Source organism: Carassius auratus, chromosome 19 (genome assembly GCF_003368295.1).
Source record: "Carassius auratus strain Wakin chromosome 19, ASM336829v1, whole genome shotgun sequence".
Classification (NCBI taxonomy): Eukaryota; Metazoa; Chordata; class Actinopteri; order Cypriniformes; family Cyprinidae; genus Carassius; species Carassius auratus.
The window spans coordinates 12,786,257-12,800,753 of record NC_039261.1 but is presented as its reverse complement, the minus strand read 5'-3'; the positions used below and the strand labels follow the sequence as shown (position 1 = coordinate 12,800,753).

At 37.7% G+C, this 14,497-nt stretch overlaps 1 protein-coding gene across 1 annotated transcript; it reads right to left on the bottom strand.

The window, feature by feature from the left end:
* Nucleotides 1-5,951: 5,951 nt before the first annotated feature.
* Nucleotides 5,952-13,090, bottom strand: LOC113119445 (tribbles homolog 1-like). The gene is made up of 3 exons (XM_026288956.1): nucleotides 12,454-13,090; nucleotides 11,517-11,809; nucleotides 5,952-8,191 (listed from the first exon to the last, which is right to left on the bottom strand). The coding sequence occupies exons 1-3, from the start codon at nucleotides 12,736-12,738 to the stop codon at nucleotides 7,726-7,728; spliced, it is 1,044 nt and encodes a 347-aa protein (XP_026144741.1). The 5' UTR covers nucleotides 12,739-13,090; the 3' UTR covers nucleotides 5,952-7,725.
* Nucleotides 13,091-14,497: the final 1,407 nt, after the last annotated feature.

Genomic DNA, 14,497 nt, shown 5'->3' with positions numbered 1-14,497 from the left:
CACAAGGCTGGGCGTTAACTAATTTTTATACCAAAAACGCACAGCTTCCTTACCAAGAGCAGCCTGTGTGCTTGGATATAATGGTCAATATTTGGCAAGTGCAGCTAAGCCTCTCACAATGTGATGTAAGTCTGATTAGAATTAATCTTTCTGGCTATTTTGGGTGATTCTTTTTTTTCAAAAATGCTGATTGGGTATTTGCTGATGGAGCCTGGAAGATAAGCTACTTAGGCCTCTTGCTCCACTGTGTCACATTCAATACATCCAACATGTCCAATTTACTCTCGGTAAAGAGCACACTATTTGAATAAAACAGCAATATTTTTGAAAGTTACTACTGCCTAACAAGGAAACATTTTATGCTACAGTGTATTTCTGCTTTACTGCTCCTTGTGTCCCTCTTTAAATATTAAAAACAAAAATTATTTTCTTTTTGAATTTCATTTGATAGAATAACACATTAGGACCACACACTGTTTTCATGCTAATAAAACTGTAAATAATATCACCCATTTTATTAAGTGCTAATAGCCGACATCCCTGAGTTTCCAAATGTTTATTCACTTAAAAATAAGCTTGTTGTAAATTGGTTACACATAAAGCAATTAGGTTACATCAACATCATTTCAGAAAGATTTTTTTTCTTTGTTGCTTTAAATGCACTCAGTCCCATTAGACACATTCACTCCTTCATCAACACCAAATCAAAAATATGTTCCTTCAAACTGTTTTTTAACTATTATGTTTATTTTAACCTACATATTATCTTAAGCTTGCTATTACTATAATGATTCACTGTTAATATAAAACCAGTCGATGTTGTGAGTGAAAACAGGCTCAACAAGTAGCTTCTCTGTTTAGTGTTACCATCTCAGTGATGTACAGACTGCATGATTTCCAGCAGGCCTATTAACAGATGTGATGGCTGATGAATGACTGAGCAGGAATGAACATGACATTTAGAGAGAGCGGTAATAAAATGATGAGTGTGACTCAAACATCATCTGTCTGAGCAGTTTCGAAATTATGGCTCCTCTGAAAGTTTAACTTCCATCAAGAGGGGTAATGATATAACCCAGCCAACAGAGCTCTGACAAACCTGGGATCTCATGAGGGAGAGCAAATGTAATGCAGCTCAAATTCAGAGCACCATAGTGCGATTATTAGAAGATTAGCTCTCTCTCAGATTTGTTGCAACATTCCCCATGTTATTTGTCCCTTGCAGGAGACAAAAGCCTTTTGAAATGTTAGCTGGTTCAAACCTGAAAAATATTTTGTACACAGCAGAAAAGGAAACACCACAAGGATAAAAAAAATTGCATTTTTAAAACCTCTACCTCAAGATTCTTTGTCTCTATAAAACTTTTTGTCATTATGAGTTGTCCTGAAAACATTTCCAAAATGTGCTTGCTAAAGCATTCCAAGTAGTTGGGTGTTCGTATAGTGTTCTAATAAGTATAGGCCTTTGTTTGCATTGTATTAAGTTGAATGGCCGGGGTACAAAAACGTTCAGAGATTTTACACTTTCATTCACTTTCGGGAAAACACTTGCTGAATTAGTGTACACACGCATGTGGTTGAATGCGTTTTGAACGCAACGAAATACCACCCCTTACCTGTCAATCAACCACGATGCTATACACAATGCCTAAACTTTCACAGTTTTGTACTGACATAAAGGAATTACCCTACTTCCGTATGTCTGATATGAGTACGCTGTGATATACCATTTGAAGCACACCTGAAGTTCAATTTATACAGGTAGGGGAGACCGGGGATGGTTGTAACAAGGGGAGAGTTGTAACACTACCAATTCCATGAATCAGGGGCAAGATAGGAGTCATGTGACAATTTCAGTTTCATCAGGCTTCCTTTACAATCCCACATGGAGGTTTTCCAGTCTGTGTTGCTATCTCTCCTTAAGCTACAGCAGAAAATCTAATTCTGAGGTCAGAAAGTAAAAAAAATTAACAAGATAATATTTTGTTTAGTACTTCTACCGTTGTAGATAATGTTGTATGAGTTATATCAGGTCAAACTGTAGTTTCTCTAGTAAAGAATGGTGTATCAACCTTCTGCCAATTTCAAAGCACCATGCTAATACAGCTAGCTAAACAATGGGTGACAGTGAAGGGGTAGGTTGTAACACGTGTTTTGAAAGTGTTACAACCATCCCCTTACATACAACCAAGAACATTTTTGTCATTTTAACAATTCTACAGAATTACTAGAACTTGTGACTGGTAAAGAATGCATTTCATTTGTTCATTCTCTGGAGTGGGGATAAACATACGTCTGTTAATTTGCTCACACACACACACACACACACACACACACACACACACATTTTGTGAAAAGTGGGGACATCCCATAGGTGTAATGGTTTTTATACTGTGCAAACTGTATATTCTATGGCCCTACACCAACCCTACACCTAACCCTAAGCCTCACAGGAAACTTTGTGCATTTTTACTTTCTCAAAAAAACTCATTCTGTATGATTTATAAGTGTTTTGAAAAATGGGGACATGGGTTATGTCCTCATAAGTCACCCTCTCCTTGTAATACCTGTGTCATACCCATGTCATTATACAGAGTTGTGTCCTGATATGACACAAAACAAGAACACACACACACACACACACACACACATGAATGTGCAAGTACAGACATGCACACACACAAAGGCACACATGCACAAAAACACACAATATGCTCATACACTCCCCATATTCACACATATTTATTGTTGCAGTCATTCATTTAAAATAAAACTGTTTTTGTGTCAAATCACTTGGAGTACCCTTAGTTTTTGTATATTTTGTCTACCTGTTACAACTTACCCCAGTATGTGTTACAACCTACCCCAGTAGTGGGGTAGGTTGTAACAAAGGACCACCTTGTATTTGTCATCATCTCACAAAGTCTGTGATATAGTTGAATACATTTAAATTGTTGCCATTTGTAGTATAAACATGTGGGTACTTTGCCTAGAAGTTTTAGACTTGTAGCCAAAAGAAAAAGGTAATTTTAGGCGTTGAAGAAAAAAGTGTTACAACCATCCCCGGTCACTAAAAGGTAACACTTTATTTTAAGGTGTCCCTGTTACACTCGTTACCTACTATTATAATGACAATCAATTATGCATAATTACATGCAAGAAACCCTAAACCAAACCCTAATTCTAACCCTAACCATAGTAAGTAGATTAGTTAATTAATATTACTCAGTCCTTAAATGTATAATTACACTATAACAATGACAACTTAAAATAAAATGTAACCCATTTACGTAACTGACAATTCTGCTTTTAACGTCACGGGGTTTAAAATGTATAACCCTGTGAGTCATAATTAGAGTAGTCTATATGTAGCAAGCTACTGTATTAATATTGACAGGCGATCGAATGACTTCAATTAGATGGCAGTTTACAGGGTAAAGCGTCTCATTTTGTGTGAGTGAACGGCAGAATGTTTTGAGCTCTGATGTAGTTTACATACTGAAACAGACCGTGAAACAGATGCTTGCACTTAGCATGGAGAACCATCAAACCATCTGTTCAACAGGCCTGACAACAACTTTATCAGCTTTTGCTGAAATACTGGCCTCTGGTGGTTTATAATTGCCATGTATAATAAGAAGTGCAGGCTTTTTGTGTATTTTAGCAATAGGGAAATGCGTTATCTTAAACATGCTTGCATTATTTTGTGAATTCCAGTTATTTTTCTTTCCTTCGTCCAATTTAATTATGTCCCTGTTTTCCAAGAATAAATGTTTTTCTTTGGGAAAAGTAATTGTTGCAGTACCAAACCTCTCCACATGAGTGTGTCATAACACTAATAATCAAATATGAATGGTTCTAGTAAATATTTACTTTTACTTTTAGTTTGTTATGACGGATATGTGGAAATGTGCATAAACCATGGTCGACACGACAGTGTTGTTGTTGTTAACTAAACTAAAACTATTAAAATCGTTTTGGTTAACTGAATAAGGTCAAATATAGCCTAGCCCTAGATGAAATAAATAAATCAAATAATTCAATTAAAAAATGTAAATGATACCCTTGCAACTAACTGAAATAAAATGAGTTTAAGTAAATTTCCAAAACTAAAAACTTAAATAAAAATTCATTTAATCTACACAGAAGTGCTTTTTAAAAAAAAAAGTAAAACTAATACAAATGACAAAAGCATTACAATTACTAAAATGTGAACTAAAATTAAATGAATACTGAAAATATAAACATAAAAGCTAATTAACAAAATTAATAAGTATATAATAGTATACAAATATGCTTAAAAATGGCACGAACTGAACACAAATATGCTTAAAAATGGCTTGAACTCAACAATAGTAATGAGCAATACAGACACTGATAACAGATGTGTACTTGGCCTCTGATTAAAACTGTGGACATCTGACAAATAACGTTCTTCTGATAATCTTTCGAACCCTGTCAGCCCTTTCCCTTGACCTCAAATTAGTGTACTTTTGAAATTAGTGTTGTAAAGTTGTTTTAGATGGAAAATCTTTGAAATGATGGAATTGGAAACAGTTTGTTTGGATTCTTTTTTGATCATGTGAACCTCTGCTTCTTATTTATATGTGGGAATGTAGACACTGCAATGTAACTGACAGTAATAACAGAAAGTGTGATTTAGTATCTGTGTTTAAATGCTTCTGTCAAAAGATGAAATGCTCTGCAGTAATAAGCTGTGCATCATAATGGCTCCTGGAGTGCTCTTGCTCTTGTTAATCTTGAAATCTAGTCTTTAGAGGCTTAGGTTCATGGCTGATGGCGTTACCTTCACTTGAAGCAGATTAATAGTCAGTGCAGTTGACATGTTGTGACGCAAGTTGCTTACAGAGTCACTTTACACCCCTTTATCTATCATCACGTCTACAGCTTGACTGCATATCACAACTAAGCTGCTAACAGGCCCTTAAATATGACCTTATCCCATCACATCATCTTTTGATTGGAGACAACCTCATACACTTGGTAGTGACTCATAATGTCACTCAGAGAGACTAGTGTCAAGATAATATGGGTAGTGCAAGCACATTGGTGCTTTTTATCAGAGCGTCACCCAAGGCCGGCTCCGACATGTTTGGCAATTGCGTCCATGGCGTGCAACGCTCCATGGCAGCCGGCCAATAAAAGAGACGCTCCAGCTACTCTGTTGATACCCAATCAGTCACTTACGCAAGCCTCTGTGAGGTCATAACAGAGGGCGGAGCTACCTGACTCTCAGGTCAAAATGCACATTAAGCTTTCTCTTTCAGTCTGCCCTGAATTTAGCACAAGAGGACATTTTACTGCTGTCAGTGGTTAAGTTCCCTTGTGAAAAAGAAGTACACTTTAACATACTTTTAAAAAACGACTTATTACAGAATTAATATGCTTTAATATATACTTAAGTGCAAACTAAATATGATGTTTTCATAATCTTAATTGCAATAAAGTATAGCATGTAAAACAAGTAAAAAAGCTTAGCAACTTAACAGCTACATGACATTTCTCACTAGTGAGGTAATAAGACTGCTGTTTTTGAAGGAGATGAACTTAGTTTCACGAGATGTAACGAGAAAACTGTAGAGAGATGCACAGACGCAGGTAAATCACACACACCTAATCTAATCACTCTGTCTTCCTTTCTCTTTAATAACTTCTTTATTAACTGCATTAGGCTCAAGCCTCCATTGCTAGGTATAAAATTATGTTGTGGAATTAGCAATGAAGGTATTGGATGAGATGCATAAGAAATTAATCCTACTTTTAAGGGCAATTATTCAATAAACCAGAGTTCTATACTGACATTCTGCAACTTTAAGAAAATTATTAGTGATTTCTGATGGGCTGGAAATGTACAAATAAATCACAAGGAATTACATGCAATGCACTGTGCTACACTAGAGAGATGTATTTCACAGAATGCACCAAAGATGTAAATAAGACAGAGTCATCTTTATTCAGTTTTGTACACATACTTAAGATGCACATATTTACAAACGCTCATTTGTACAATGAATTTTAACCGTTGAACCCTCTCAGTCGAGCCTTGAGGTTTGTGTCACAAATACATAATTCACAGTGCAATATGAACTCTGTGTACTGGTGTCAGCTTTCCCCATGTGTTGCATGCATGAGACAGGCATTTTGCATACCCTCCAGCCTTCGCTTATAAAGAGCCTTTCAGAAACCATAAACGTCACGTATCGCCATTTTGCTTGGATTCAGAGGTAACATACAACCCCCAACACGAGGGCAAGCAGAAAACAGACTTTTATAGGACACTCTACCCTTATAGTAGTGCTATTGTAGTACTGTCCTCCTTTCTTTAAAGTGAGAGTAAAGCTACGCACACTAATCTGGGTTCATAGCCCTTTTTCTCTTCGTTACACCAACGCCCAGCTGTTGAGTCATCTTACCCGCAGTATGAACTGGCCTGCCATTCTGAAGTCTCATGCTTTCATAAGGTTGCTTGGATTCAAGTAAGGAAGCTGTGACTAGAAGGACTAGAGAGATCAGGATACAGCAGAAAAAAATGAACACTTTCTATCAGTCTGTAAGAAGCTCATCCTGAACATCTGTATGTTATGGTGACCCCTTTGGTTGCCACGGAGTCTTAAAGGTCAATATGTGACATTTAACCTTTGCACGGCTCTTCTGTACAGTTTGGCAATTCTGAGAGGCAGAGGTCAGAATAGCACACAGTATCTGTGATTTAAAACAGCTTATAGCATGTAAGACGAAGTGCCACCTAAAAACTAAGTGAAGAATTAAATTATCAATTTATTAAATTTATTAAAAATTAAAAAATAAAGACATAATTACTAGTGTTTTATTTAAAAAATGTTTACAATTTTAAATGTAACAACTAAATATTTATTTTAATTATTAATATAAATAATAAAACAATTCAAATTTTATATGATAAAGCATTGGAAAATTGCTTTTCTTAAATCATTTGCCAATTGTTTCCTTTATCCTTCTGTCAGTCAACTTTGAAAATATCATTGGATAGTTCATAAATGGCAGCAACCAATGAGCTTTCGCTAGTCTTTTAGGATACACACCTTTGGCTTCCAATGTGTAAAGAAAAAAAGAACAAAGAAAAGCAATTAGTTGTTGTTTTAAATGCTTTCAAAGAAGAACATTAGCATTTAAAAACTATTGATCAATGTATCATCTATTGGTCCATTTAATCTCATTTCTACACATGAATTAATTACATTGATAATTGTTTCTTCATTATATTTTTTAAGCTGCACTTCTAGTCCTCCTTATTTATATGTGTCAGATGCCTCTAGGTTTCATTCCTCTCTTATTAAAATAGACACCTACTTTTGCTAGCGCAGTATTCAATTGGTGAGTCAACCTACATATTTGGTTTTGACAGTAATCTTGAAGCCACCGGTCTGGCCCACAGGCCGAGGTTAGTCACCAAGTCCACATTCTCACATTCTCTCATTATCACATGACCCATAATGCCCAGCCTCATTCACTTCATACAGCTCAAAAATGGTTCACTATAGCAGACGACTTCAAAATACACTGGCAGTTGTGCACACTGTCCTTAAACCTGACACAGATGATACAGTACCTTGAGTGAGTATACTTCTGAATCTATTACAAAATCCATATGAGAGACCAAATAATAAAAACAAAACACCAAGAAAACCAACAGTTTTGGTCCATATTCAAGCTATATTGGTTTCCTCAGGAGAAAAGATCCTCGTCCTGCTCCATTTCTATCTGGGGCACAGTCTGTTCTCTGAGGTTGACATGCTGTTCTGCGTTTCCTGTGTCCTGCGTGTTGCCATTGAACCACGGGTGAATGAGGACCTCCGCTGTGGTCAGTCTTTCGCCCGGGTCCTTTCTGAGCAGACTGCGAAGTAGGCAGCGTGCCCTTAAAGACAGCCCATCAGGGAGGCAATATGTGCCCCGTCGAATCTTAGAGAACAGGGTTGCAGGGTCCGGGTCGTGGAAAGGATAGCGGCCCACCAGCAATGTGTAGAGCATGACGCCGAGGCTCCATGCGTCCGCCTGCTTGCCTGAGTAACACCCTCCGCCGTTCAAAATCTCCGGACTCACGTACGCAGGGCAGCCGTGTGTGTCGAACATCGAGTCGTCCTCTCCGCACAGAATATGGCAGTCCTCCAGACCATCTAATTTCAGTTGGGTCCTAAAACAAACACATGATGTTTAGGACAGCCATGGAAGAGTTATAGTGTTGTGGCATGACTGACTAACTGTATACACTCCATTTAGAATCAGTTACATTTCACTAATGATCAGGTCATGTTTTACATTTTCCACACTTCATTTTAATTTAGAACATGTAGAATTTTCCAAATTGAAGTTGCAGCTTTACACGGTAAAGTTGGTGGGGTCAGTAAAAAAGTAAGATTTCTTAATGCTTTGCAAATTTTTTTTTACATTTTTTATAAAAAATGTAAAATGTAGTACAATTTTAAGTAACTCTTTTCCTATTTGAATATGTATTTTGAAATATAATTTATTTCTGTGATGGCAAAACTAAATTTTCAGTGTCTTCAGTGTCACACGATCCTTCAGAAATCGTTCTGGTTTGCTGCTCAGGAAAATTTTTAGAAACATCATCAAATAGTTGTTCTACTTTTTGTTTTTGTGGAAAGCTTTTTTCTTTGAAAGTTCAAAAGAACAATATTTATTTGAAATTGAAATATCTTTCTTGTCACTTTAGATCAATTTAATGCATCATTGCTGAATAAAAGTGTTATTTTTTTAAAAGAATCATACTGATCCAAAAGTTGAACATTTTAACACTGTCCTATTTAATGTGTGAATATAAAAATTAATATAGAGATACTGTTGCAATAATTATTTTACATTCATTAAATTTGACATAAAAAAATCATAAATGACTGAAAAGTACATTAAATTAAATAATTTAAATATTAATATTAAATAACAAATAATATTTTGTTTGCTTTAGTGCAAAGAGAATTATTCAATTTTTATTTTTATAGATGAAAATATTAAGATGGGGGGGGGGGGATCTTTGCAAAAAGATGATATTTGATCCTTGGAATCAATAAATTTAACAGTCCCTCGTTATGCATTTCCATAGCTGGTAATCTCTTTATTAACTGCCATTGGAGAGCACGTTCAAGTTTCAAACTTTGTAAAATATGTTAATCTTGTGATACACTTTTAACAAATCTGAAACCACAATCAAATTAGCCAGTATGAAACACGTGGGGTGAGGGGGTGATGTAAATGACAGGTGATCCAGCTTTCTGCAGAACTCTGTGGGCACAGATTTCATCTGGACCTGCCGATGATGGATTTAGTATATTCCTCTTCCCCTGCTAAACAAAGTGATGTATTGAAGCCTTCTTCAATTGTGCACTTTGCTGAAACACCTCGCTATCACTTTCGTTGAGCTCACAGATTGCTGAGAACGTACAAAGACAGACGCTCTAATTACGGCCTTCATTTAAACAAAAGCACGCCCCAGAGTTTCCACAACGCACGCATACAAAATAAAAACACACTTCCTCTCATTCCGAAGCACTCTGTAATGTATTCTTGTAAAGTCTGGGCTAAGTTTAGCTCAATTTCCAATAGGAAACAAATCCCTACTACTCTAGGAATATCCCTGTGGACTTTTAACGGTAGACTTGATGACCAGTGAGTCTGTGGTATACCTTTTAGTAAAACATGAGCTGCCCTGCATGCTATTGTGTTTCATCACTAGCTATCAGTCTCAGTTTGGGGGTTTGCAGATGACACAACAGCATTCTGCCAGAGAGGTGGAGAGAATGAGTCATAGTCCTGTGAGTGTGTGTGTGTGTGACAGAAAGAGAGACTGAGGACAAATGAGTGCACTGCGCTGTGCTGCAGGTCCACTGTGTTCTTCTTGCACCTGTGCCGTACGCTCAAGGCATCTGGCAGAGCCTTATTACCCATGAACAGCGCTGTTACATCAGTGACGCATGAACGGCCCCTGCCCAACCAGCCTGTTTGTGTGCATGTGTGTGTGTTTCACAATCTAACTACAGACACATTCCAGGTCAATGAGTGTCTTTGAGTATGCGATCACACACTGTATCTCAGCGTTATCACAGTTTCGGCCTTTTTGTTGCTTATCCATCACTCATCATAACCGCATTTTGCAAAAGCTATTCTAGCTATGGAAATTGCATTCGGAAAGATACAGTGTTTACGAACAGCAGGTTTGCATAATATGTCACTGCGCTGCTTGGTGATGAACAAAGTGAAAGAAAGCACAAATGCTTCTTTGCGCTTTTCGTCTGACCAAATGTCAGCGTGCCCTGGTCACGTCTGTGCTAGACGGACGCGTCTGCCGTCTGCCAGTCTGTAAGTGTTGTAATGGCCAGAGCCGGCGCGCCTCACCTACGAGCGGTGCTGTTTTCAGGAGTGGAGTGTCGAGTGTGTGGGTATGATCCTGAATGGTGAGTTTCCCCTCTGTGTGCATTGCTATGACTCATCTCGCTGCACCCGTTGGCTGCTATGAGAGAAGGGTGACTACGTCCTCTTACACATTCTTGTCTGCTTACATTAACTCAAATGAAAACCGATGCCCAAAGGTTAAAATGTTGGCCCAGAAATGGCAAACCTACTGTATGTATCGAGGGATGTGAAAAACAACATATTTGCTAAATCGGCTAATTGGTGTGTTGCTTGACAGACTAGTTGACTAATTGGTTTTAAGGAAGCCTGGTATAATTAGGTGAGTTTAGAGTTTAGTTGACACTAAACAGATGCATTTTAAAGGTTAATTTGCATTGTTTTTTTTTTTTTTTGCATTCATAAACATTTAGACACAATGTAATGTGACAGAATGCAGGGATCCCAAGCCATGTGGATAAACTGGATTAATTTGACACACAATTATTTTAAAATCATAACTTTTCCAAGTGAGTGTTACTGTCTAGCAGCCGAAACACAGCATGCTCTAATTAAAGCATTTATGTTGAAATATATATATATATATATATATATATATATATATATAAGTTTTATTTTATATATCAGAAATCATTTACATACTGGTACCAGTTTTATTTATATACAGTATATATTTAGACAGATGGATCAGCAGGCTCCAGCATGTTCTCTTCATTGGGGATAAAAATATTTAAATTCAGTCAGTTTTATTTTTAACACATAATTCACTTGCGTAATTCAGAGGACTCTCGTTTTCTACAGAAATATCTCTGGACACGAGTTCAGAGGTCGGATTACCAGTGGTTCCTCTTCCAGAGAAACATGAGTAAATTAGTGTTAATAGGTTTGTTCCATTGAATCTTTAGGGAAGCAGCACTAGTCACCTGCTATGTGACACATCGCTGTGAGGAAGCGAAAAGTGAATGAAACTAGAACTGACACTATTCACCCAGTGAATGTCACAGCATTGATGCACGAGGTACAGTACCGCACCTGGCATGCCCCAAAAAACTCTTGCTTTCTCACACTCTCACACAGACAACTATAACTCTCACCTTTTCTCGTCTGAGAACACAAACTTGCGGAGCTTGAGGTCTCCCAAAACGATGCCAACCTGGTGGCAGTGATTCACTGCAGACACCACTTGGTAGAAAAACTTGGAGGCCAGGTCTTCAGGAAGCCTCTTGCTGCTCTTTACATAGGTGTGCATGTCACCAAAATCCTTCTCTTGAAACACATATGCTTTGCTCTCCCCAAGAACTATGTCTTTGATCTGTGCAATGTTCTTATGATTTGACAGCATGCTGTAGGCTCTTATTTTCTCCTGGTAATTACCCATATCAAACACCTGCAGATGGAAAAAACGAAAAAAGAGTACAGTATAGTATTATAAGTCAACCACTGTACAACTCCGACCGGATAAAGTCCGTTCACTGGAGCTGTATGGAGGTGATGCTCTAAGATTGAAGCACAAACTATGAAAAATTCAATGTCTTTTAAAGTAATAATCAAATACAGCCTTTTGTGTGTCATGTCAGCCCCATATTTCTCATGCAGTTGTAGATGCATTTGCAAATACTTGATACAGATCCACAAATTTGATTTGAATTTATAGATATAAATAAGATGGCATCCATGTAATCTGCACATGAATTCTGATATCCCTTCCCTACTGAAAGTCTATGTTTATCAGTTTTGAATGTAAAAATGTATATAGATTTTTTTTTATATCTCTGAGATCACTGTTTTTTTCTGTTTTGTTAGCACATTTCTATATAATATAGGCCTATCCTATTTATACAAGAAATATAAATTATATAAATAAAAATATAATAATCATTTGTTTAAGTTAAGTATTATTATTATTGATGAAACTTTAAAATCACTGCGTTCTATGTTGTGCTGGGTCTCGGAGGCATTAAACGTGTTAGTTGACTGAAGTGGATCATATTTATGTAGGTCATGTACATTATAGTATATGCATTGGTTTACCTTGCAGAGCAGTTCCTCTCCTGTGTCCATGTCCAAAGCGCTGTGTACCCCTGGTCGGTCAGTCAGGGGCACTAGCAGGAACTGGCCGATACGAGCGGGACACTGGTGGGCTGAGGTGTGGATCAGAGGCGCTCCGTTTACCGGGGATCCCGGTGAGGAACCCAGGAGACCCGCATCAGCCGAAGACTCGCTGAGCCGCGGACATCTGATCACGGGCTCGTCTATGTCAAAGCGCTTGTGTCCGTGTCTCCCCGGTACCGGTTTCTGAAGCCACTGAACGCTCATTCTTACAAACTGCAGTAGTTGAAACTGATATAACCGGGCTGATTTCAAGCAAGCATATTCCAGGAGAGCACCTGTGCACTACGCTGCAGAAAGGGGAAAAAATCCTACTTACTTTCTCGTCAATGCATGTGAAATGCAAGTGTCTGTGGTTTGCAGCTTCGCTTATCCATTGATTTCACTTTTTTTTTTTTTTTTTGCATTAGCTAGTCCGTTTGATCTTTTTGAACAACATTGAAGCCCAAGATATAGCCTGCTGTATGAGGCAGCTATGTGGTGTGAAATATTCCCGGTGTAGATCTGAGCCAAAGAGAAGGGCTGTCTGACTCACTGAACTACTGATGCTGTTTTCTGAGCTCTACTTTCAGCTGATATCCGATTCGGACGAATCGGTTCTTTTCAATGATTCGATTGAATCGATTCGGAAGATTCCTTTAACCATTCCACTGAATGGAAGAACATTGGCAGTTTGGTGTTTGAATCCAAAACCAACACGGTCGATACATCCCAAACCAAACACAGCTATAATTGGCTTAACTAAAACGTGGTTTACTTCGTACGTGAGTGACGCACTCAATATCGCGATTGTAGGTATTTTAGCAGAACCCTTGAGTGATGACTCAAAAGAATCATTGAATCGCTTTTATTGAAGCACTTCGCCCGAACGAAGCGATTCGCTAAAATGAATCGGACTTCCCAAAGCTGGAACTCCGCCCGGTTCAGACTCTCTCTAGTGACACATTCATTGCAGTCTCGACGATTGAGCAATCGCCACATGCCATTCACCTTCCAGATGAATAGTAAAGCGCTGGTTTAATCTCTTTTCCTTCCCCCCTAGCAGTCAAATCTGCACGCAATGCATTATAAATAACGCTTATGTAAAACTGCTGCCTTTGTATTATTTTCAAATGTTAACAGTTTACTCCAAATGTTTGTCATTGTGAAATCCAAGGAAGTTGCATTCATATTTTTCATTCTTCATCAAAACACATGGCCCGGCAATGATTAACTTATTTCGACATTCAGGGCTCAGGGGTTTATGTTGTGTTCATTAATTCTGCTGCACTATATGCCTATTTTCTTAGTAAAATGTTTAAGATGTTTAAGATATCATCTTCCTACAAATATGTCAACCACCACAATTACATATTTATTCCCCTTGACATAAAAAAAAAATTCTGTCTAAGGAATAAGTGGGTTTGTACTTCATATTTGCAGTTCATATTTGTTAATGTGCTGATGAGTCATCGCCATAAAGAGAAAGACATGGGAGTGGTGGTGGTGCCCTTTGTAGAATAGCAATAGATCTTACTAGGAAAGAGATGTTTGTTTAATGTAACCAGAAGGGTAATGCACAAAGAGCTGAAAACATATGGCTATGACGCACAAAATAAATTTGTGTCTCACCGTGTCATTCGGCCTATAGTGTATAACAGTATAGCCTGACAGCGACTCCCACATTGTATTTGAAACATCAATTGTGTGACAAAATAAAATCTCCTAATTGGCTGCATATGGCTATCCCACACAGACAGTTAAGTAAGTCGCTATTGAAAACTTTCTCCCTGTTTCATTGGTTGTGACCGCTCTTAATTTGGACGGGTGTAATTAAACGAGCACCTGTTTCGCTAGACAGAAAAAGAGAGCCCTGTTTAGAATAGACTCAAGGGAATGTGAGCTGTTTTTCATGCTTAAAATATCAGAGCTTTATCATGTTGTGCTTTTTGACTGTTAATGAGAAATAAATTAGTGTTTTTGTGGG

Excerpts from the sequence above, each read along its gene's own strand:
- LOC113119445 (XM_026288956.1), bottom strand. The coding sequence starts at position 12,738 with ATGAGCGTTCAGTGGCTTCAGAAACCGGTACCGGGGAGACACGGACAC. Across the intron at positions 11,810-12,453 it reads GAGAGGAACTGCTCTGCAAG|GTGTTTGATATGGGTAATTA; the intron begins GTAAACCAATGC and ends TTCCATCTGCAG. Across the intron at positions 8,192-11,516 it reads GTGTTCTCAGACGAGAAAAG|GACCCAACTGAAATTAGATG; the intron begins GTGAGAGTTATA and ends TGTTTGTTTTAG.